The sequence below is a fragment of the Gopherus evgoodei genome, unplaced genomic scaffold, assembly GCF_007399415.2.
Source record: "Gopherus evgoodei ecotype Sinaloan lineage unplaced genomic scaffold, rGopEvg1_v1.p scaffold_31_arrow_ctg1, whole genome shotgun sequence".
In the NCBI taxonomy this organism is placed as follows: domain Eukaryota; kingdom Metazoa; phylum Chordata; order Testudines; family Testudinidae; genus Gopherus; species Gopherus evgoodei.
Window position 1 is genome coordinate 3661641 of NW_022059983.1, and position 23730 is coordinate 3685370.

The following is a 23730-nucleotide window of genomic DNA, read 5'->3' on the forward strand; positions in this document are numbered from 1 at the left end:
TTGCGGCCACACTAACCCTAAATCGATATGTTAATATCGATTTTAGCGTTACTCCTCTCGTTGGGGAGGAGTACAGAAATCGATTTAAAGAGCCCTTTAAATCGATATAAAGTGCATTGTAGTGTGGACGGGTACAGCGTTAAATCGATTTAACACTGTTAAAATCAATTTAACTGCGTAGTGTGGACCAGGCCGGTATGTTATGTGCTGTCCAATACCAAGCTACTAGCATCCCCCTATACTCTGTATGCTACCCCCAATGATCAATAACTGACTTTTCAAACTCTCTGTATTGTTTATTTTTCAATATATTCTAATAAGCATTTAAATCTGTTCTTATCAGTTTAATATCTGATATGTTCTCGATATGAGAACTTTCTATTAAACGAACTTTTGGAACAGGGAGTTGGACTAGGAGCTTGCTCTGTCCATGCCACGCATCCGCCTGGTATTGCAGTACTTCTGGGCAGGGTGCAACTCCCCCAGGGAGAACGTGCTGGTTCAAAAAAAAGAACAAACCTCTCTGTACTGTGTAGAGCTCTGGTTTGTATCTTTCTGCTTGCTTTCTTAGATGAGGATTTTCTACTTTCCCTGGCCCCCAAGACTACTGAGGTCTAGTCTTCTCCCCAGACTTTTCCTATAACTAATACTCAGGAAGCTAGAAAATTCTCTTTTAAGTAATATTGTATGAAGAGGAATTATCCTTGTCCACCTAAATATTCATGCCAGTGTGCATTTCTATTCAAGACGAGACTTGTTTAGTTAGATAAGATTGTATTTATTCATTCTTAATTTACCTCCATTGCAGGCGCATGCATGTACATTTTAGCTTATAAGCAGCATCCTACATAAACATCATTGAGGCATGCAAATTACACAAATACTGCATTTGAAACTGCCTGCTTGCTTTAGGGAGATAACATTTCTTACCCCGAGTAGAGAGACAAATCTAAGTGCAAAGGATTGTTGCTTGGGACGCACTGATTCAGAATTATAATGGTTCCTATAATGGAAGCGGCACATCTTTTTAACAGGGTCACCACAGAACCCCGTTTCTTAGTGCTCGGGTCAGCACGGAACCCCATTTCTTAGTGTGCGACAGTCCTTTGCTGGCAACATTTGCAGCGCTGACTCACTGTCCTCTTCTAAGAGCTTGACCTTATTTTATTGAAGTCAGAGGGAGCTTTACTACTGGTTTTGCTTGGATCTGGACTAGTTCTGTACTGGAGCTCTGGGAAGAGTCCCGTGTCCTCTATGTGATCTCATCCTGCTCCCTACGTGATACCAGCGATGTGTTTACAAAAGGAAAGTAAAAAAGGAACAATTACCTCCTGTGAGAAGACAGCTGAGAAACAGTAACCCCAGAACCCCTCAGTTCTGTAATACAAGCATGAAAACCACCTTTTAAGAACTATATACAAGAACAGTGGAGCAGAAAAAGAAAAAATCAGATGCTAAAGCGAGTAACCAAGGCCTAGAAAGAGAAAGAAAACAGAAAAACACAACCCAGAACTTTACATAACACAGAGAATTTTGTTCTTTTTTTAGTAACCAGCACATTCTCCCTGGGGGAGGTGCACCCTGCCCGGAAGTACTGCAATACCAGGCGGATGCGTGGCATGGACAGAGCAAGCTCCTAGTCCCAGCCCCTGTTCCAAAAACCCATTTAATAGACAGTTCTCACATCGAGAACGTATCAGCGATTAAACTGATAAGAACAGACACTACACTTGATCTGAGCCAGAGGCCCGAGAAGCGATACCTTTCCTCGGAACAGCGCGGGAGCCTCCTGCTCCCTCGGCCTTCCAACTCACCAGGACCTGCTCCAGCCCTTCCTAGCTCAGTGCAATGGCCGCCGCGAAGTGACTCCGATACACGCACTCGTATCACGAACTCTCCACACCGAATTCTGCTCACGCACCGGGAATTCTCTGCGCCCGGTCGCTTCGGTTCAGCCGGGTGGTCTCCGCGGCCGCCGCCAAAAACCGCTGATCTGCATGACCCCGCCCACTGACACGTGACCCCTCCCATCGCTGTCCGTCGGGGCGCCTCCCTCCGCCGCTGCTCCAGCCACCTGCCCTGCGCTCCCCCAGCTCCTGCCCCCCGCGCAGGGAGCCGGGCAGTGAGAGCCGGGCTGGGGCGAGGGGCGCTGTCTGGGGGGCGGGGGCCTGCAGGGGCAGCGGAATTTCCAGACCCGAAAAGGGGGGGGACACCCGCGCCCCTCCTCGCCCCGCCCATTCCGTAAGGCCCCGCCCTCGCCCCGCCCCTTCCCCTGACTTCCCCCCTTGCGCTTCACTTTCTCCCCGATCCTCCGCCCTCACTCGCCCCTTCCCCCAAATCCGCATGGCCCCTCCCCTCTAGGCCCCGCCCCTTCTGCGCTAACCCCGCCCCAGGGCCTTCCCCCGAATCTCCGCTCCCACGTGGCCCCTCCCATATAGACCCCGCCCCTTCGCCCAAGGCCCCGCCCCAGCACCAGCCCCTTCCCCCAAGGCCTCGCCCCGCCCCTTCTATCAATCCCCCACCCTCACTCGCCCCTCCCCCCAATCCCTGGTCTGCATCGCCCCTCCCCTCAAGGGACCGGCCCTGCACCAGCCTCTTTCCCCGAGTCTCCACGACCGCGCTGATGTGCCTCCGAGTCCCCGCCCCCGCGCTGCCCCTTCCCTCTAAGCCCCACCCCCTGCACCGCCCCTTTCCCCGAGGCCCCGCCCTCTCCCCGCCCCTTCCCACGAGGCCCCGCCCCGCACCACCGCGTGACCCAGGGGCAGGCCAGACCCGGGAGGCAGCAGGTCAGAAACCTCCTTAAGAGGAAGACGCCAGTCCCAGCCCCCTGTCCCGCCCCAGACTCCCCGGGTGGCCTCGGGCACGTCACTCGGTCTCTCTGGTCCTTAGTTCTCCGGTCCGGGAAACGGGGCTGGTGGCGCTTCCCGCCCTCGCTCTGTCCTGGGAGGAGAACTGCCCTGCGGATTAGGAAGATGCTGAGATACTGGGGTGATGGGTGCAGGGGGAGCGGATTTGCACCATCGCTTGGTATATGGAGTCTGTTTGCAAACAAAATATTTCCCTCACGTCATGCCCATAACCTGTATTCAGCGGTAACCTTGGGAAATATTTAACAGAGCAGCATGGTTTTTTCCCGTGTAGCCAGCCCCTGATCTGGCACCAGCCCCCAGATCTGCCCCATTCCAGCCCCACCTCGCCTCCTTGCCCTGGCTGGGCGCCCCTGGGCCCCTCGTAGCAGAGGATTGTGCAGGGGGGGTCTCCTTGCAGCCATGAGGGGCTGTCTGGTGCGTGCTGTCACCTCTGCCGGAGACCCCCAAGAAACCCACTAGCTTCCTCTGCATGTGGGGAGCCTCACTGGGGAGGGGCACCTACTTTCTGATGGGGGAGCCTCAGGGGGGATTTTCCATGATGTCACAGCCTGGGCGGGGAGAGGATCGAATCATGACTCTGAAGTGGCAGAGCAACCTCCCCCTCGCCCCCAGCCCCACAGAGATTCTTCTAGGGGGCTGGCCTGGGATCTCTAGGGAGGGAGACACAGGGAAAAACAGCTGCCACAATGGAACCCAGGAGTCCTGGCTCCCTGTCCCCCTGCTCTAACCTCTAGACCCCGCCTCTGCTCCCAGAGCCAGGGATAGAACCCAGGGGTCCTGGCACCCAGCCCCCATCCCGCTCTGACCACTAGATCCCACTCCGCTCCCAGGATGGTGCAAGGATAACTGTCTGTGTCCCAGCTCAGCTAAGGGCCTTGACTGATCTTCCCACAGTGCTTCCTTCTCAGTCCATCTGCCTCCCCGTCACTGCCCACCCCCGTGGGGGGGCACCAGCACCATGTTGGCTCATGATGGGAAATCATCCAAGCTGGCCCTAGGGAGATGTGTGTGTCCCTGCCGCCCCCTGCAGGTGGGGCTGAGCCCTGCTCTGTGTGTGTGTGACACTGTGTTTGTATCAGTGTCGGTGTGTTGCTGGGCTAACCGGTAGGAAATGCGTTTGCAGGACTTTGTATCCTGCAGCAGGTCTCTCACTCTCACACGCACACACACACACACCACAGGTACCAACCCACCTCCACAACTCCACAGAGCCAGACAGTCACACATGCTAATGCACAAAGGAACTCACACGATCCCAGACACTCACACACGACCCACCTGGGGCACACACTACCCCGCCCACCCCCTAAAGAGAGGGACAATCACATCCCCACCCACACACACAATCACCCACACCCACACCCACACCGGACTATTCACAATCATGCTGAGAGACACAACCCCACACAGTTCACTCCCACTGCTCCCAACATAAGGACCTCCTGTCCCGCACAGCATGTGCCAAGGCCCGTGGAACTCACTGCCACTGGACAGCTACCAATGGGAATGGACCTTTCCAGGAGACCAATAGACATAGCCATGGTGATCGAGGGGAAGGGGCTCCCAGGGGCTGACTCAGGCTGAAACTGGGCTAGAGGGGCCCATGGGTCTGATCTAGAGGGGTCTATTCAGCAGGGGGCAGCGTGACCCACACACAAACCCACCAGAAGCACCTTTCTTAGCGGGGCTCCCAGGCCATCCCCCACCCTGCCCCTGCTTGAGTAACAAAGAGGCAGCACAGGACTCTGGGCCATGTTGCAACCCGGCCCCACCCCCTCGCTCCCACACGCTGGCAAGTTGGGTAACTGCTGAGGGATTGCACAAGAGAGTGTCAAAGCCAGGGAGAGAACCCAGGAGTCCTGGCTTGCCCCTCCTCCCCTCTAAACACTAGACCCCACTCTCCTCCTAGGGCTGGGGATAGAACCCAGCAATTCTGACCACGCCCCGCCCCGAACCACTAGACCCCCTCCCCTTTTAGATTGTAGGCTGGCTGCCCCCTCTATCAACCAACTCCACCCTCTTCATCTCTCCATCCCTTTGCTGCAGGTTTTTGGGGTGTCACCCCAGCTCTGCACTCCCCCAGTGCAGCCCAAGGTCTTCTCTCCCCCCAACCATATATCCTCTCCCTGCTGGTGCTGGAGCATCTGCTTGGCCCCCCACTCCCTCTCGGGGCACACTGTGCAGCGTGTCTGGGGATTGTGCAACGGCCCAGCACCAGGCAACGCAGAACGGAAACCAGAGGCCCTGCCCCACCCCACCCGAGGTGCCCCTCCAGGTGCATTGGAGCCAGCGCCCCGCACCTGCGCACTCCTGCGCCACAGGGGCTGAGCTGAAGCCCCACCACACTCCGCAGTTTGGAGAAAGGTCAGGCCAGCCAGCCCTTGTGGGATGGTGGAATTGCCACCGGGGTTGACGGTATGGGAGCTGTGATGCATGGAGAAGCGGTTGTCACTGCTGCAGGCAGAGGGCAGCAGAGCATGCAGACACACACGATTGCAAACATACACAAATAACTGCACAAATCCAGCCACACACTAGCACAACCACCAAAGATGCAAACACATGCACAAATCCAGCCTCACAAAGACGCACACCTGTACAGCCACACACACAACTCCACCACACTACGCAAACACCCGCCCACAGACACAACCGCTTTAGAACTCGAGACATACACTAATCTGTACCCACACCCCGTCCCCCTCCTATACACACACCTTGGGTCACTGTGACACCTAACACTTCAAATGGATGGGGTACCCAGAACTGTGTTCATTCTCTGCTCCCCAGGGCCCGTAGGGGGTGGATTGGGGGTGGGGCCGGGTCACCCTGCACTGTGGCTATTCCCTGCCCCCCAGGGCTCAGAGGGGGCAGATTGAGGGCCGAGGGGGCACGATTCAATGACAGCCAAGGGGGGATAAGAGGTGGGGAGGGGGCCGTGGTTTCTGCACCACCCGGTTCCTGGCACAGGCTCCTTCGAGGATTTGCATTTCTTGGTAGTTTTCACCCCATCACCACTTCCTGCCCAGCCCCCTCCTGCTGTGCGAGATGGTTAAGGGGGGGATGGGAAGAACCCAGGAGTCCTGGCTCCCAGCCCCAGCTGTGCTAACGTACCAGACCCCACTGTAACCCCAGAGCTGGGAATGGAACCCAGGAGTCCTGACGCCCAGCTTCCCTTCCTCTAACCACTAGACCCCACTCCTGCCCTTTTTGGGAGCCAGGACGCCTGGGTTCTATCCAGGCTCTGGGAAGGGAGTGGGGGCTACTGGTTAGAGTAAGAGGAGCCAGGACGCCTGGGTTCTATTCTCAGTGCTGCTGTGTGACAATGGGCCTCTGTTTCTCCTCCCACTTTTTGGGTATGGAGACTGTTAACTCTTTGGGGCAGTGCCTGGCCCAACAGAGCCCTGATCTCAGCTGGGGCAGGGCCTGTCTCTATGTCTGTGCAGCCCCCAGCACAACAGGGGCCTTGATTCTGCCCCGGTCTCTTTCGGTGCTGCTGTTGTATGGATCAATAGTCCTGAATACTAAAAGGCGTTGCACCGCCATTGCCATGCAAGGGCTAAATGTGATTCTTAACCCTGTGACCCACCCCCATGCACCCTTCCCCCCTCTCCGCTCCCTGATTCTCCCCCCTCCGAACCCCTTGTGCCGCTGCCCTCGCCAACAGTAGCGCAGAAAGCCACCCCGCCCTAGCGCCAAAAGAAGAAGACCCAAAAAAAAAAAAAAGCTTTGCAAAAATTGGTCACACCAATAGGAAACCAGCCCTGGCGGTTAGTGACTTCACTTCCCAAAATTAGACGCACACACACACACACACACACACACACATACACATACACACACACACACATACACACACACACACAGCCCCGCTCATCCGGCCCCCTTTGCCAATGCACCACCTCTCCTCGTCCATGGAGGTCTAGGCGGGGAGCTCCGTGCAGGAGCAGCAATGGACGGCACCATCAAGGTAGGTTCTGGAGATGCTCCTCCAGGTGTGGGTGTCTTGGTTCCAGCTGGTGCTGGGCTCACGCTGGGCTGCGTTCAGTTCCTCTCTCTGGTGCGCGCCCCGGCTCCACAAACACCCCCCCCCTCCCCTCCGCTCTTTCCTTCTGGTACAAAAAATTTCCTCTTCCTTCCCGTTCGTGGCGGTCGATGTCGCTGAGCTTAAATAACCCAAACCAAACCGCCCCAGAGAGAGACACCCACGGCGCTGCTCAGCCAGAGCCCCGCACAGGCACTCGCCTCCCCCTGCCCCTGTTCCCAGGAGCATGCGGGAAGTGGGTCAGGATCGGGGAGAGCCCACATCCCGAAGGAGGGAAGTGGGGGGCTCGCCCCCTCCATGGAACATGGGGGTGCCATGAGGCACCTATGGATGGTCTCCCCAAAGCAGGGCAGAAAGGATCTCAGGCCAGGATGGAAATGGGGGGGCCTGTGGCCCCAACATGGAGATTCTGGGGTGCAACCTTGCTTAACAGGTCAGTCTGTCCTTCTTTCTGTCACTGTCCCTTTCTAGCTTTCTCTAGCACTCATGTTCGTTCATTCATTCTTGTTCGTTCCTTTCTTTCTCTAGCTTGCATGTTCTTGCTTTCTTTTCCTTTTTTTCCCTTCTACCTTTCATGCTCTTTCTTTCTTTCCTTCGTGTTCTACCATTTTTTCTCTCCCTTTATTTCTATCACTGCCTTTCACATTCTTTTCTCTCTCTCTCTCGCTGGTTATTTTTTTCACTCACTGTCTTCTGAGCCAGGCGGGTTCTCCTCTCACACAGATTTCGGGGCAGGTTTCCCTTCCGATCACCGAGTGGATTAAGCACACCCCACGAGCATGTTATGTGTCACCCAGCAGCTCCGCTGACAGGCCCATGGCTGGCTTGGGAAGCTGGGAATCTTGTGTGCTGCATCAAACTGAAAACCCATTGGTATCAAGGGAACAAGATCCGTGGCCGAGCCCCCACTGGATTTTGGAGGCGGCGTTGCATCTTTACCCGAGGAGCAGGGCAGGCATTTCTAGGGCTCAAAGCCACTTTGATGGTCTCCAGGATTCTAGTTCTTTGGGATTGCGCTCGGATACTACATTTGTTCCTCAGTAGGGAGAGATTGGCCTTAAAGCCGGTTTGTATAGTGGGGAGCAAAAGTGGGGTGGGGGGTCCCACAGAGCCAGCAAGGAAATCACCAGCTCTATTAATATTGATCCACTGTCATTCCTGGAAATCAGTGGCCGTGAGGCACTGAAATGCCTGAGAAAGTCTGGGCCTGTTGAACGAAAGCTGCTGCAGCCCGGGGATGCTAGATCCCCCGGACCTGGTTCTCTGGCCACTTTAAGCACCGTCTGGCGAGAGGATGTTTTAACCAGCCAGGCCACGACTGGACTGAGGGGAATTAGAAGCCTTGGCAATGACAGTGGGAGCCCGTCATCTCCTTGGCCAGCACATCTTGGCTGTGTGCAGGGGAATTGTCTGATTTGCAGGGTGCTGCAGGGCTTTGCTGGGGTGGTTTCCTGGGGATCGGCCTGGAGCCTGCATCTGCCGAGGCAAATGTGTCCAACTGACTCTTTCTGACCCGGGTGCTGCACCGACAGGCAGGGAGACAGAGACAGGCCCTGCCTGGCTGAGATCAGGGCCCTGTTGGGCCAGGTGCTGCCCAGACGCAGCGAGAGACAGACCCTGCCTAAGGAACTCAAGGTCTGAACAGATAAAGGGCAGGAGTAGTAACTGAGGCCCAGAGAAGCAGCCAAGATGACACGGTAGGTCAGGGATTAGTCCTGGCTCCCAGCCCCCCCGTTCTAACCCATTGGACCCCCACTCCCAGGGTGGGGGGTAGAACCCAGGAGTTTTGACTCCCAGCCCCCACTATAACCACTAGACACACACCCCTTCCCCCCAAGCTGTGGATAGAACCCAGGGGTAGGGTTACCAATCTTGGTTGGCTGTAATCCTGGAGATTTCATCACATGACATCTCTAATTAATCTTTAATTCCTGGAGACTCCCAGCCAATCCTGGAGGGTTGGCAACCCTACCCAGGAATCCTGGCTCCCAGTCCCTCCTCTGCTCCCCAAGTCAGGGGTAGAACCCAGGAGTTCTGGGTCTCAGCCCTCCTCCCCCATCATGCCACCTTCCGCCTCTCCCATTTCAGAGTACAGATTGCTAACTGACAGCACACAAGTTCTCCCGATCCAGCTAGCTCCCAGCAGACACGATTTGCTTTCACGCAACTTTTGACATCTCTGCCAGTTTCTCCCGAAGTCCAGATTCAGTGTCTGGGCTGTTATCAGGGCAAAACCCGCTTATCACAAGGGGGTGGGGTGGGGTGGGGTGGATCTGAAATGGAAACCGCACAGTCTGTGCCACTCCCTTCTTACACGGAATCCCTTCTCCGTGGTTCTGGAGGTGATGCGGGGAGAGGGGGATATCTGCCTGCGTGTGTCTGTATGTGTCTTTGTGTCTGTGTGTGTATATATCTGCCTGTCTCCCTCCCTCTGTGTGTGTGTGTGTGTGTGTGTGTGTGTGTGTGTGTGTGTGTGTGCGTGGGAGGGGGGTTACACCCTACATCTCGCTGTATTTTAGTTTCCAGGTGACAGCAAAGTGCAAGGTGTGAAAAGGTTGGGTGTTTCATTTGCAGGAGGGTGAGGCCTGCTGCACACTCCATACAGACACAAAGGGAGGGCCATTCTCAGTGTATGGGGAGAAACTGAGGCACAGAGTGATGCAGCAACAGCCACAAGGTGGCCTAGGGAATCTGTAGGAGAGCTGGGCATAGAACCCGGTGGCCTGAATTCAGCACCTTCCCCACAAGACCTGCCTTCCTCCCACACAGTGTCCTGGAGCAGGGGGCTGGGAGCCAGGATACTGGGTTCTCTCACTGGCTGTGGGAAGGGAGTGGGGTCTATTGGTTGGAGCAGGGGGAGGGAGAGTTGGGAGCCAGGATTCCTGGGTTCTGCCCTGGCTCTGGGTGGGAGTGAATAACTGTGTGTGTAGGAGGGTGCCCCCTCCCCTGCAAACCGGTGCCCCAGCCCCCAGCCCATTGTCTGGCCGGATGGGAAGCTATTTAAAGAAGACCAGGGCCAGCGCAGCTCAGAGCCTCACTCCCCATCAGGTGGCCTTATCAGGAGCCCAAGAGGCTTCCGGCTTTGTAGCCTCAGGCTTCCTGCCTCGGCTTCCTGTGCTGCTGCCCAACACAGCCCCGCGCACTGCACACAGCCCCACCCCCACCCCCTGTCAGATCAGACCCATGCGCTCTTCTACCCCAGTATCCCATCCCAATCAGACCCCTGGGCCCATCTACCCTGGTATCCTGCCCTGGGTCACATCCACGGGCCCCTCTACCCCGGTAACTCACCCCAATCAGACCCCTGGGCCCATCTACCCTGGTATCCTGCCCTGGGTCACATCCATGGGCCCCTCTACCCCGGTATCTCACCCCAGTCAGACCCCTGGGCCCATCTACCCTGGTATCCTGCCCTGGGTCACATCCACGGGCCCCTCTACCCCGGTAACTCACCCCAATCAGACCCCTGGGCCCATCTACCCTGGTATCCTGCCCTGGGTCACATCCACGGGCCCCTCTACCCCGGTATCTCACCCCAGTCAGACCCCTGAGCCCATCTACCCTGGTATCCTGCCCTGATCAGACCCATGGGCCCATCTACCCCAGTGTCCTTCCCTAGGTCAGACCCATGGGCCCATCTACCCCAGTGTCCTTCCCTAGGTCAGACCCATGAGCCCCTCTACCCCAGTATCCCCCCTGGGTCACAGCCACGGGCCCATCTACCCTGGTATCCCGCCCCAATCAGACCCCTGGGCCCATCTATCCCAGTGTCCTCCCCTGGGTCAGACCTGTGGGCCCCTCTACCCCAGTATCCTGCCCTGGGTCAGACCTGTGGGCCCCTCTACCCCAGTATCCCCCCTGGGTCACAGCCACGGGCCCATCTACCCTGGTATCCTGCCCCAATCAGACCCCTGGGCCCATCTACCCTGGTACCCCACCCCGAGTCAGACCCACAGGCCCGTCTACCCTGGTATCTTGCCCTGGGTCATACCCATGGGCCCATCTACTCCAGTATCCCATCCCCTCTCTGCTCCCATATCAGAGCCCTGGGCCCATCCAGCCCATAGAGATGGATAGAGGCATTCATATGGGGATGGATCTATAGCGTCTGGTCACTCCATGCTGTACGGGGTTAGGGTGGTGATGCAAGGCGCCCCCAGCACCTTGTGCCAAGCCAGTTGGCTTGTGCCCGCTACTCAGGGTATGGTACCTGGCTCCCCCCCCCCTTCCGGGCACACATGGCACAGGGCAACCCGTGTCCCCTTACCGTGCTTGTGTCTCCTTCAATTACATGGGCACTGTGCGTAGCCCACAAGGTATTTGCACCCCTCACCAGGCACCGCAGTGCCTCTTCCCCGGTCACATGGGACCCTCCATTGTGCGTGAGGTTTCCAACATTGCATCTACCTGGTGCCACGGGGCTGTGATTGCACTGGTCATCATGCACTGACTGTAGCGCAGCTGTCGTGCAATTGCATTGATTGTACATGCTCTGAATGTAAAGCATGCAGCTTAGAGAATCATAGATTATTAGGGTAACTCATGCATCGGTCTATCGGTGTGCAATTGCACTGATTGTGCATGCTGCATTTGTGATGCACGCAGCATAGCTCTTGTGCATTGGGTATGCAATTGCACTGCTTGTGCATGTTCTGATTATGATGCACGTGCCACACCCATCATGCACTGGGTGTGCAATTGCACTGATGGTGCCTGTTCTGATTTTGATGCACATGGCACAGCTGCCGTGCAATGACTGTGCAAGTACACTCTTGTGCATGCTCTGATTGTGATGCAACTGGCACATCCATCGTGCAATGGTTGACAATTGCGCTGATCACGCAATGCTCTGATTGTGATGCATGTGGCATGGCCTTGCAATCAGTGCGCAATTGCATGGATTGTGCACGTTCCCCTTGTAATACATGCGGCGCATCCTTGGGCATACTCTAACTGTGATGCAGCTGGCACATCCCTCGTGCAATGGGGTCACATTTGCACTGGTTGTGAGGCAAGTGGAGTTTGCACTGCTTGGGTACACACAGGTTATGATGTGAATGGCGCCTCTGTTGCTGGGAGGGCTGTCTTTGTGCACACACTGATGGTGACACAAGGGCTTGTGGGGCACATGGCACATCCATCATGCAATGCAGGGGCCACGATGCCACTGCTTGTGTGTGCACAATATGGGGCCCCTCCGTCATGCTCTGTGCTGCAAGACATGGCCCCTGCTTTGGGCACAGGCAGATGGTTCCAGACATGGACATCTGCGTCCTCAGGCCGCCTCACCCCAGATGGGCACCCAAAGCTTGTGCAACGTACCCCACCTGCCCTATGTGTGCCACTCTGGCACCTCTGCTGTGCCTTGTGCCAGCTGGTATGCAAGCAGGCCTTGCATGGAGCCCCCTACATGTGCTTTATGCCATTCATGCACATGCCATACCATGCGGCCTGTGCCCCATGGGCCAGCTGCATGGTACCATGTGCCCCGGTGGCCTTCTGGATTCCTGTGCAGCTCAGGAATCATCGGTGGCCCCTCCGTGGAACCCCATGACAAATGGCTTGTGCCACATGGGATGCCACCCTGCAATGTACTGCAGCCCCTCTGTTCAGCACTGCAGGGCTGGCACTCAGCTGGCACCACCCTTGGGCACCGCCTCTGGTGCCATGCTGGCACTTCCAAGCCACGGCACATGGGCATTGTGCAGCTTATGCAACCTCATCAGTGCCGCGCGCCTCGCCCCGTGTGGGGTATCCTCCATCGTGCCTCCTCCGGAAGGTGTTCCTCCCTTCCCTGGAGCCCCCCCTTGCCCCTCAGGGCTCCTCCCCACCTTTGCAAGAAGGAATGCTGCATGCAAGCCCTGTGCAGAGCAGCAGCCTCAGGGGCGGGCAGGCACTGTAGGGGAGTAACCGCAGCCAGCCCCCCCCCCGCATGCTTGGGCGCCTGATAACATCTCCACTGCAGCAGCTCCGGCTGCAAAGAGAGATCAGCCCAGCTCCCCCGAGACTTCTGCTTTCTGTGCAAAGAGCCCACACCCAGTGTGCAGCCGTGTGGGGGAGGGGGGAGCCTAGTGGCAGCTCAGCTCTGACCCCCCTAGCCCTGCAGAAGGGGCCACTTAGCAGGGGAGGGGGGGGTCAGGTCAGTCAGGCTGGGCTTGGAAGGGGTCCCCCTGGTGCCTGGGTCATCCTGACATTCCTGCAGCTCCCACTGCCCTTGCCAACAGGGGGCGCTGCAAACAGGGGAGCTTGCAGTGCCCAGTTCTATCATCCTCCAGCAGGGGGCGCTGCAAGTGGGGGAGGGTTTGGGGGGGGACCCTGCAGCTTGGGGCTTTGCTAGCTACATATGGTGCACATAACCCAAGGCGGGGGGAGGAGGGAGTTTGAGCTATGAACCTATGTGGGACCTCCACTCCTCTGCTTCCCTGCCTGTACCCAGGACTCCCTGCCTGCTCTTTTCTGCCTGTACCACTGCTGCTCTGCCTGTGATTCCCTGCCTGTAGCTGTGACTCTCTGCCTGTATTCTATGCTCGAGCCTGAGATGCCCTCCCTGTTTGCTGCTGTCACCTCTGCACCTCTGCCTGTCCCTGTGATGCCCTGTCTGGAACTCCATGGGCATTAGCACTTTCCCTGCCGGTGTTTTTTGCCTGTACTTCTGCTTTCCCCGGCGGCTACCTGCAGACTTCTTCTCTGACCTCGGGCCAGCCTTCATGGCCCTTCTCCCTTGGCTACAATGTGTTGAGGCTGCAGAGCCCCTCCGTACCTGGGCTGTCTCCACTTCTGACTGCCCAGGAATCCCAATGTCACAGCCCTGCTCAAGCCCCCTGCCGAGTGAGGGGAGGCTGGGAGCCAGGACTCCTGGGTTCTATCCCCAGCTTGGGGAAGGGAGTGGGGTCTTGTGCTTAGTGAGGGGCTGGAAGCCAGGACTCCTGGGTTCTAGCTATCCCCATCTCTGGGAGGGCAGTGGGTTGTGGAGGGGGCTGGGACCTCGGACTCCTGGGTCCTGTTCCCAAATCTGCCATAGTCTAGGTGACTTTGGGCAAGTTACCTCCGGCCACCCCATGTCTCAGTTTCCCCATCAGTCAAATAGATACAGTGGGATGTAGCCAGCAGGTGCAGCCCACTGTACCCCCACATGCATTATGGTGCCTTATGTATGTGTATGTCTCTGTACATTTTCACAAGCGCATTGGATGTGGCCGACTGTATATCTTGGACATGGTTTTGCATGCCCTGTGCAAGTGTCAGCCTGGATATTGGCATATGTTGGGGATTGGTCCTACTTTGAGCAGGGGGTTGGACTAGACACCTCCTGAGATCCCTTCCAACCCTGAGATTCTAGGATTCTAGGATATGTGTACGGACCATTTATAGCTGTCTAGGCTTGCACAAGTGCATGTGTGGGTGGGTGTGTGAGATTCTGTGTGTGTGTGTGTGTGTGTTGGGGGGGATTGTCACTGGCCTTGGTGTGTCACATGGCTGAGCTCGGCTGCAGCTGCCCCAGGGCAGACGAGGTTCCTTCGGCCCTAGGCCTGGGATGGGGGTGGGGGTTTGCAGCCCAGGCCAGGCAGGAAGCTGCACAGGGCCACTGAACTGTCACCTGCAGCAACCACACTCGGGTGCCGGCAAACAGGAAACGGCCCCTCCCCCCAGGACTAACGGCCAGGGACAGACACCACCCTGCTGGGGGCAGAATAACACCAGGGCACCCTGGCAGCCAGGGCTGGTCCCGATGGCCCAGCGCAGCATAGCCATGCTGTGGGGAGCAGGGTGGGGGCTCAGCAGGGGGCACCATGCTGCAGGGAGTGGGATGGGGGCTCAGCAGGGAGGGCTGTGCTGCAGGGAGCAGGGTGTGGCGGCTCCGCAGGGGGCACTCGGCTGCAGGGAGCAGGGTGTGGGAGCTCAGCAGGGGACACTGGGCTGCAGGGAGCAGGGCGGGGGCTCAGCAGGGGGCGCCGTGCTGCAGGGAGCAGGGCGGGGGCTCAGCAGGGGGCGCCATGCTGCAGGGAGCAGGGTGGGAGCTCAGCAGGGGGCGCTGGGCTGCAGGGAGCAGGGTGGGAGCTCAGCAGGGGGCACCGTGCTGCAGGGAGCAGGGTGGGGGCTCAGCAGGGGGCGCTGGGCTGCAGGGAGCAGGTTGGGGCCCTCTAACCCCGCCATTTCCCCCCCTGCAGGAGGCACTATCTGTGGTGAGTGAGGACCAGTCCATATTCGACCCCCCCTATGGCCCTCCCCACCTCATGAAGACAGAGGTGCCCCCTGCCGAGGACTACAACGGCAAGGAGAGGCCGGCGCTGGGGGAGCCGGACTGGTCCAGTCAGACCAGCAGGGGGCACTCTGTGAAGAGGGAGAATGAGAATGTCAACTGCTCCAGGTCAGGCGGCTGCGGGACTCCCTGCTACCAGGGATTAGTGGGGTTAACCTGCGGGACTCCCTGCCACTGGGGCTGTGGGAACTGGCCCATGGAGCCAGGCTGCAGGGGGGGGGGTTCTTGCACCTGTGGCCCAGCAGAAGGACACGGCGCAGCCCCTCCACCCCAGGGCCCACAACTGGGCTCCACCGGCGCCTGCAGGATATGACTCACTTCCCTCGTCCCATCCCCAGGAAGCCTCGGTCAGCGCTAGGTGCTGCACTATGAGCCCAGCCGGCCTCAGCGCCACAGGGCAGGGTGGGACAGGCCAACACACAGCCCTGCTGGTGCCCCTCACTCCCAACCCATGGCCCCTGCTAGCCCAGCCCCGAGCTCCCCACCACCCTGCTGATGCCCCTCACTCCCAACCCTCAGCCCTTACTAGCCCAGCCCTGCTTCCCCCACACAGCAGGTCTGAGACCGGCCAAACTCAGGCCTCTTGTGATCAGATCCAGTCCTCACCCCCCTCCCCCCCGTCGCCCTGCAGACCGTCCTCTGTGGACTGCAGTGTATCCAGACGCAGCAAATCTGGGAGCGACCCACACCCCATCCCCTACCCAGTCAGCTACAGCGACCAGCGTATCAGCCCCCCAGCCAACCCCCCCAGTGAGGAGAAGAGGGTTATCGTCCCAGCAGGTGAGTGCACCCTCCCTTCCCTGCATGCCCTCTGATGGCCTTTTGCTGTAGTGCAGCCCCTGCCCCCGTCCCTGCCCCATGGCCCAGTGCCAGGGGTCTCTTATTTCCTAGTTTGGGGCAGGGTTGGTAAATGGCTCCCAGGAACCCAAACATCTGGGCTGGCTGACTCCTCACCATGGCACGTTTCTGGGCAAGTAGCTGCAGCCCAAGAACTCAGGCATCCAGAGCCAGCAGGGCTCAGAGTGGGTTGCTGTTCCTCTGGAACCCAGGTGTCCGGGCCAGCTGGACTCTTTCCCCACTCCTGTGTGTGTGTGCTGTGGTCTAGGAGGGCAACTGTACCCCAGAGACCCAGGCATTCGGGCTGGCTGGATTCTTTCCCCCTCCCCAGCAAAGCTGCGAATGGGTTGTTGTGGCTCAGGGACTCAGGTGTCCGGGCCAGCTGGACTCCCCTGTGCTTGTGTGTGCTGTGCTTTGGGTGGGTAAAGCTCTCAGGAACCCAGGAGTTAGGGCCGGCGGGACTCCTCCCTATGGGTAGCTGTACTCTGGGAACCCGTGTCCTGGCCGTCTGGACTCCCTGTGTCTGTCTGTCTCCTGCAGACCCTGGTGTGTGGACCCAGGACCACGTGCGCCAGTGGCTGGACTGGGCGGTGAAGGAGTATGGGCTGGAGGAGGTGGACGTGGGCCTGTTCCAGCATGTGGACGGCAAGGAGCTGTGCAAGATGGGCAAGGAGGATTTCCTGCGCCTCACCTCGCCCTACAACGCCGACGTGCTGCTATCCCACCTGGCCTACCTGCGGCAGAGTATGGCCATGCCCCATGGAGCCCTGCCCACTTATAGGGAGCCCTGCCCACCAACAGGGTGCCCTGCCCACCGATAGGGAACCTCGCCTACCAACAGGGTGCCCCGCCCACCGACAGGGAGCCCCACCCACCGATAGGGAGCCCCGCCTTCCCACCAACAAGGAACCCACCCACCGGCAGGAAGCCCCGCCCACTGACAAGGTGCCTCGCCTTCCCACCAAGGAACCCACCCACTGGCAGGAAGCCCCGCCCACAAATAGGGAGCTCTCCCTCCCCACAGACGGGGAGCCCATTAGTACCAGGATGTCCGTACCTGTCTCGGAACTCCAGGACCCAGATATGGGAGCCCCACCCCCTGGGAGCCCCACCCATCACCATAAACCACGCCCCCTATTGCAGGAGCCCTGCTCATCTTTGGGGCCCCTGCCCACCCTGTGCAGCTGTGGGCAGACCCCAGCTCTGACCAGGGTTCTCCTGTCTCCCCCAACAGGCAGCCCGACCTTCACCTACCCAGCTGCCCCAGCTGTGACGCCCCAGCCCCCTGCACCCCCACCACGTGTGCAAGTGAAAACAGGTGAGTCTGCAAACACCAGCCCTGCCCCTCCCCCATGGGCTGGGAGCCAGGACTCCTGGGTTCTATCCCAGCTTGGGGGAGCTGAGGGGGGGAATGGGAATTAGTGGTTGGGGGCAGGGGGGCTGGGAGCCAGGACTGCTGGATTTGCTCCCCAGTTGTGGAAGAGGAGTGGGATCTAGCAGTTAGAAAGGGGAGGGGGCTGGGAGCCTGGACTCCTGGGTTCTGTCCCAGCTCTGGGCAGGGAGTGAGGTCTAGTGATTAGAAAGGAGGGGGGCTGGGACCAGACATAGAGCAGGGCTTGTCCCCTCCAGCAGTGGTCCCCACTGCCACTTCTAATGGGCTGTTTCCCTCCCCCTGCTATTGGCAGAGTCCCCCTACGAGGAAATCAGGCGAAGCAGCTGGAGCGGCTCCCTCAGCGGAGGCCCCAAAGGTACCATCATGTCCCCCTGCCCGTGTATCCCAGAGGGGCCTCGCCCCATGGCTGGCTAACAACCCCCAAATCCAACCCAGGGCGTGGCTCCTGCGTGGGGGTGAATCCCAGGGCTCCTTCCCCTCCTCTCCCCTAACGCTCTCTCCCCACATTTCTCCCCCCACCCATCAGGGTCCCCCCCCCAGATCCAGGGGGTGAATCGGACGAGTGACTCCCCACGGATCGTAACAGGTGGGTGCCTCTGCTTAGGGAGTGGGGGGAGATCGCCTCTGTAGCTAGGCCCCTCTGTGCCCCATGGATGGCCCCCTGCCCCACACCACTAGGCCAGGGAGTGCCACAAAGCCATGGAGGGGGGCTCTGAATTCCTTTTGAGGGATATGTCAGCCCCCAAACAGGGTGAGGTTTAGGGGTGTGTAGATCTCCCGCTCATGGAGAGTTTTGGGTTGGGCCCGGGGGGGGGGGTCTGACTGGATTGGGGACAACTGAGGATTTGGTGTGAAGTCCATTTGGGAATGATGGTCACGAGGACCTGGGGGGGATCAGAAGGTTAGATGAGGGGCTGGGAGTCAGGACTCCTAGGTTCCATGGTGGGGTTTGGGGTGGAATGGGTTCCAGCGGGGAGCAAGGGGGGTGTCTCTGACGCCCCCCAAAACTAACCCCCCCGACTCCCTTTTCAACCCCCAGATCCATACCAGGTCCTGGGACCCACCAGCAGCCGCTTAGCAAACCCAGGTGGGTCTGGGCACCTTTTACAGCTTGGGACGGGCGGGGTGAGGTTCTAGGTAATAGCTAGAGACGTGGGGGGCTGGGAGCCAAGACTCCTGGGTTCTGTCCCTGGCTCTGGCAGAGGAGTGGGAGCTAGGGGGTTAGACCAGCGGGGGCTGGGGGAAGGGAGAGGGCCGGGAGTTAGGACTCCTACATTCTGGCCCTGGCTCTGGGAGGGGAGTGGGATCTAGGGTGTTAGAGACCTTACAATAACAAACCAGGAAAGACCCTCATATAACAAGCCAGTGCACACAGTAGGGCCTACAAACCAAGGCCTCCTTCCTGGGGCAAAGCAGAGCCCCTCCATTAACAACCAAGTGCACCCAGCAGACCCTACAATAACCAGCCAGAAAAGACCCTACAATAACAAACCAGGGGGCAAAGCAGAGCCCCGCCGGTAACAAACCCGTCTCCCCGCCCGACAGGCAGCGGCCAGATCCAGCTGTGGCAGTTCCTGCTGGAGCTGCTGTCGGACAGCAGCAACGCCGGGTGCATCACGTGGGAGGGCACCAATGGGGAGTTCAAGATGACGGACCCGGATGAGGTCGCACGGCGCTGGGGCGAGCGCAAGAGCAAGCCCAACATGAACTACGACAAGCTGAGCCGGGCCCTGCGCTATTACTACGACAAGAGCATCATGACCAAGGTGCACGGGAAACGTTACGCCTACAAGTTCGACTTCCAGGGCATCAGCCAGGCCCAGCAGAACCACCCGGGCGAGGGGCCCCTCTACAAGTACCACCCGGCCGACCTGTCCTACCTGCCTTCCTATCACCAGCAGAAGGTGGGCTTCGGCCTCAGCCACGCCGCCCAGCTGCCCGTCTCCTCCGCCGGCTTCTTCGGGGCCCCCGCGCCCTACTGGAACGCCGGCTCTGGGAACCTCTACCAGAGCTCGCCCGTGCCACGACCCACTGCCGGCCACCTGAACTCCTTCTACTAGCCATGGGGGGCACGCAGCCTGCTGGTGGCCACCTGAACTTCTATTAGCCATGGGGGGTGCCCGGCCCACCGCCGGCCACCTGAACTCCTTCTACTAGCCATGGGGGGTGCCCGGCCTGCCACCGGCCACCTGAACTCCTTCTACTAGCCACGGGGGGGCACCCAGCCTGCTGGCGGCCACCTAAACTCCTTCTATTAGCCATGGGGGGTGCCCGGCCCACCACCGGCCACCTGAATTCCTTCTACTAGCCATGGGGGGTGCCTGGCCCGCCACCGGCCACCTGAACTCCTTCTACTAGCCATGGTGGGCGCCTGGCCCACCATCGGCCACCTGAACTCCTTCTACTAGCCATGGGGGGTGCCCGGCCCACCACGGGCCTCCTGAACTCCTTCTACTAGCCATGGGGGTGCCCGGCCCGCCACCGGCCTCCTGAACTCCTTTTACTAGCCATGAGGGGTGCCCGGCCCGCCACCGGCCACCTGAACTCCTTCTACTAGGCATGGGGGGCGCCTGGCCTGCTGGTGGCCACCTGAACTCCTTCTACTAGCTACGGGGGGTGCCCGGCCTGCTGGCGGCCACCTGAATTACTTCTACCACCCATGAGGGGCACCCAGCTTGCTGGCGGCCACCTGAACTCCTTCTACTAGCCACAGGAGGCACCCAACTTGCTGGCAGCCCCCTGAACTCCTTCTACCAACCACGGGGATCGCCCGGCCTGCTGGTGGACACCTGAACTCCTTCTACTAGCCACGGGGGGCACCCAACCAGCTGGCGGCCCCTTGAACTCCTTCTACCAACCACAGGGGGCACCTGGCCTACTGGCGGACACCTGAATTCCTACTAGCCACAGGGAGCACCCAGCCTGCTGGTGGCCACCTGAACTCCTTCTACTAGCCACAGGGGGTGCCCAGCCTGCTGGCGGGCATCTGAACTCCTTCTACTAGCCACGGGGGGCCCCCGGCCTGCTGGCGGCCACCTGAACTCCTTCTTCTAGCCACAAGGGGTACCCAGCCTGCCAGTGGCCACCTGAACTCCTTCTACTAGCCATGGGGGCACTTGGCCTCCTGCCGGCCACTTGAACTCCTTCTACTAGCCCTGGAGGGCACTTGGCCCACTGCTGATCACCTAAACTCCTTCTGCTAGCCACGGCAGGCACTTGGCCTGCTGCTGGTCACCTGAACTCCTTCTACTAGCCACAGGGGTGCCCCAGCCTGCCAGCAGCCATCTGAACTCCTTCTATTAGCTTTGGGGAAGAAAGGGGTGCCACAGCACATGGGGGCTCCCTAAACACCTACTAGCCACAGGTGGGGTCTCCCCAAACATGGAGAGCCATGTGAGATCCTTCTGCTGCCTGTCCCCAGCCCTGTTGCTGCCTCCAGCCCAACCAGTGCCTGGAAAGACCTCTCCTCCCTTCCCCCGATAGTGGGGTGCCTCCCACACCTGAGGTTTTTGGGGGGCCAGGGGCTCCCCATTCTGGCTGGACTCCTTGTGCTCTGGACTGAGCAGGGCCCTGGGGGACAGCCCATGGGGTGCAGGGTTTTTTAAATGAGGGATTAACCTGCAGTTGTCTCTCCCAGAAGGCAGAAGACCCCCCCACCCCCAATCCTGCCTTGAGCCGATGCCTCCCCTCCCAGCGTGGCTCCCACAACAGGTGCTCGTTAAACACTGTGGGACGCCTGTTGGGGGGTGGGGCGGGCTGGCTGGCTGAGACACCCTTTGGGTGAGGCTGCTGGCTGTGAGCGTGAGCATCTGGCAGGAGTGGAGGCTGGTTGTTGCCTTTTGACACAGCAGGGGGAACCCGTTGAGTTTGGATGCCTGTTGTAACTGGTGCCAGCTGTTACCTCTAGACACTAGGGGGCACCTGTTGTGTGAGGCCAGCTGTTGTGTGGGGGTGCCTATGGAGGGGTGGAAATCACTAGCGCCTCCCCCATCCATCCCCTCATCCCAACCTCCCCTCTGTAGGCAGGACCCGTGGGTCTCATGGTAGCAGCCCCCCACGCTGGGGGAATGATGTGCGGATACACTGTAGCACCGCTGCTCTGTGGGGGATTGTATCCGTGACATCTCCAGTCCATGGGGCTGACAGCGACTGTAATATGCCTCCTCCCTCACCCCATGTATTAAAGGTTGTGTTGTTACGCGTGACATTGTTTGTGCATGCAGGGTGATTCAGGGGGAGGGGGCTGGCAGGTAGGTGAGGCCCTGGGATGTTGGGGAGATTGGCTGGGGAGGCCTAACAGGGGGTAGGGAAAGGGACTAGCAGTGGGGAGGGGACTGGGGAGGCCCTGGGGGGCTGGCAGTTGGGTGGGGGCTGAGGAGGCCTAGCAAAGGGTGGGGAGGGGGACTGGCAGTGGAGGTGGGGGCAGACTAGGAGGGGCTCGCTCTACTGCACACTCAAGCTCCAGGAGAATCTCCCTCAGCTGATGCAGCGTCAGGGCTTGGAGCCCTGCCGGGCTGGCTCTCTCCAGCAGGGGGCACTGGCTGCTCCCAGGGGAAGAGGTTATGATGGAAAAAGCAGGGGAGAAGGAGCTAAGTGGGGACACAGACCTCCTCTCCCCCCCCACCCTTTTCCCCAAAGGATACAGCTGCCCCTGTGCTGACTGACCAACCCTGCCCCCCTTGCGCAGGGGGAGGGGGTATCAGCACTTGCAGCTTCCTGCCCCCCCCCCCTCACAGACCAGGGCCTCCATGTCTGCCAAAGCTGGGTAGGGAGCATGTGCAGGCAGGGTGAATGGGGGCTGAGGCCAGGCCAGCTGGGTTCTATCCCCAGCCCTGGGAGGGGAGTGGGGTCTAGTTGTTAGAGCAAAGGAGGGGGGTGAGATTGGTTCCAGGGAAGCTCCCACATACAGGGGCCACCGGCCAGCATCCGCCAGCAGGTGGCGCTACAGCCTGCCACCACAATGCCAATCTGCACCTACCTTCCAGCTGCACAGTGCTACTGCCCCCTGGTGGAGACACTGCAGAGCTCCCTGCCTGAGGGGTTACACCAGGGATAGGCAAATTGTATGGCAGGCCATGAATGCTCATGAAATTGGGCGCTGGGGTGGGGCCAGAAAAGAGTTCAGGGTGCAGGAGGGGGCTCTGGCCTGGAGATTGAGATGGGGGGGATGGGGGATTTGGGCTGATGGGTTCAGCTTCCAGGGTGGTGCCAGAAATGAGGGGGGCAGGAGGTGGCTAGGAGTTGGGAGTGTGGGAAGAACAGAGGGGTTCAGGCTGAGGTAGGGGGTTGTGGTGTGGGGGGAGGTACAGGCTAGGGGTGGAGCAGAGGGGTTGGGAGTATGGGAGGTGGCGCTGGTCACGGGGCTTTGCACACTGCACCATCCATTGGTTACAGTTCCCAGCCAATGGGAACTGCAGAGCCAGTGCGGACCCCCCTGGCTGCCCCGACACATAGGAGCCAGAGGGGGGACGTGCCGCTGGCTCCCGGGAGCTGCATGGAGCAGGAACAAGTCGCCGACCCTGGTCCCCGGTAGAAGCTCGAGGGCCGGATTAAAGGGTCTGATAGGCCGTAGTTTGCCCACCCCTGGATTACACATACCTGGGCTGCCTTACCAGGTCAGAACCTGAGATCCAGCACTCAGCCGGCCCCCCACTGGCAGGTCAGGACTGAGGGGCAATGGCTGGACTCGGGGGGTGGGGGGTAGCCCAGGGCTATTGGGCCAAAATTAAGGGACGCGGGGGGATGGGAGGCAGGGCTGGGTTAGCAGCGGCTGCAGCTCAGGCTTATGGGGCACTGGCAGAGCTTGGGCAGGGAGGGCCCAGAGCTGGGCTAGCAGGGGGCTGGCAGGGTGGGATTGATGGGCATGGACCAGAATTATTCAGCTCCACAGGGGAACAGCTCGGTGCCCCCAGTAACCCCCCACCTTCCCCCCAGCCAGAGCACCATCCCTGCCCTGGGCTGGAGGGAAGAGAATGAGGCTCAAGGCCTGAGCTCTGCCCCTCCAGCAGGAGGTGGTATGGACCTGGGGAGCACGCCCCAGGGAGAGAAAGCAAGGAAACCCCAACCCTTGGGCTTGTAAGTACGAAAGAAAAATGAACATTTATTAGGGTGGGGCCAGCGGCCTGTGGGGAGCGTTACACATATGCCTGCCCCCGCACCAGGCACCGGTACCCACAGCAGCACGCAAGGGGGCACTGGAGAGTCCACGGAGGAATCTGCCCTGGGTTATCATACAAGACAGACGAAAGGGGGGTACGGTGGCTGGCCACCCAGCACCATGGCCCCCGCCTGCCCTGGGGGCTGAGTCTGTCTGGTGTCGGCTGGG

General features: G+C 59.5%; 2 protein-coding genes and 2 non-coding genes across 7 annotated transcripts in view; 3 read left to right on the top strand and 1 right to left on the bottom strand.

Annotated features, from left to right (window-relative positions):
- Nucleotides 1–23728, top strand: part of LOC115640403 (retroviral integration site protein Fli-1 homolog) — a 28667-nt gene extending 4939 nt beyond the window's left edge. Inside the window, 10 exon segments of the mRNA XM_030543143.1 lie at nt 7138–7150; nt 15084–15283; nt 15807–15955; nt 16553–16756; nt 17247–17330; nt 17698–17760; nt 17932–17991; nt 18951–19423; nt 23567–23587; nt 23590–23728. Coding sequence (XP_030399003.1) covers nt 7138–7150; nt 15084–15283; nt 15807–15955; nt 16553–16756; nt 17247–17330; nt 17698–17760; nt 17932–17991; nt 18951–19423; nt 23567–23587; nt 23590–23709 — 1387 coding nt within the window. The 3' untranslated portion in view covers nt 23710–23728.
- LOC115640642 lies at nt 296–482 on the top strand. Its single transcript, XR_003997914.1, has one exon. It is a non-coding gene; the product is annotated as a U2 spliceosomal RNA (small nuclear RNA).
- LOC115640641 lies at nt 1570–1760 on the bottom strand. The gene has a single exon (XR_003997913.1). It is a non-coding gene; the product is annotated as a U2 spliceosomal RNA (small nuclear RNA).
- LOC115640457 (retroviral integration site protein Fli-1 homolog) lies at nt 6678–20044 on the top strand. Of its 4 annotated transcripts, none has more exons than XM_030543208.1 (9): nt 6679–6840; nt 15084–15283; nt 15807–15955; nt 16553–16756; nt 17247–17330; nt 17698–17760; nt 17932–17991; nt 18445–18492; nt 18951–20044. In XM_030543208.1, exons 1-9 carry the CDS (start codon nt 6823–6825, stop codon nt 19463–19465), a joined length of 1341 nt encoding a protein of 446 aa, XP_030399068.1. In that variant the 5' UTR covers nt 6679–6822; the 3' UTR covers nt 19466–20044. The 4 variants fall into 4 exon arrangements, with proteins under 4 accessions (XP_030399069.1, XP_030399068.1, XP_030399070.1 ...); XM_030543210.1 differs by lacking the exon at nt 6679–6840 and adding an exon at nt 7053–7348; XM_030543211.1 differs by lacking the exon at nt 6679–6840 and adding an exon at nt 14556–14682.
- Nucleotides 23729–23730: the final 2 nt, after the last annotated feature.

Excerpts from the sequence above, each read along its gene's own strand:
- LOC115640457 (XM_030543208.1), top strand. Across the intron at positions 15,956-16,552 it reads GAGGGTTATCGTCCCAGCAG|ACCCTGGTGTGTGGACCCAG; the intron begins GTGAGTGCACCC and ends TGTCTCCTGCAG. Across the intron at positions 17,331-17,697 it reads ACGTGTGCAAGTGAAAACAG|AGTCCCCCTACGAGGAAATC; the intron begins GTGAGTCTGCAA and ends TGCTATTGGCAG.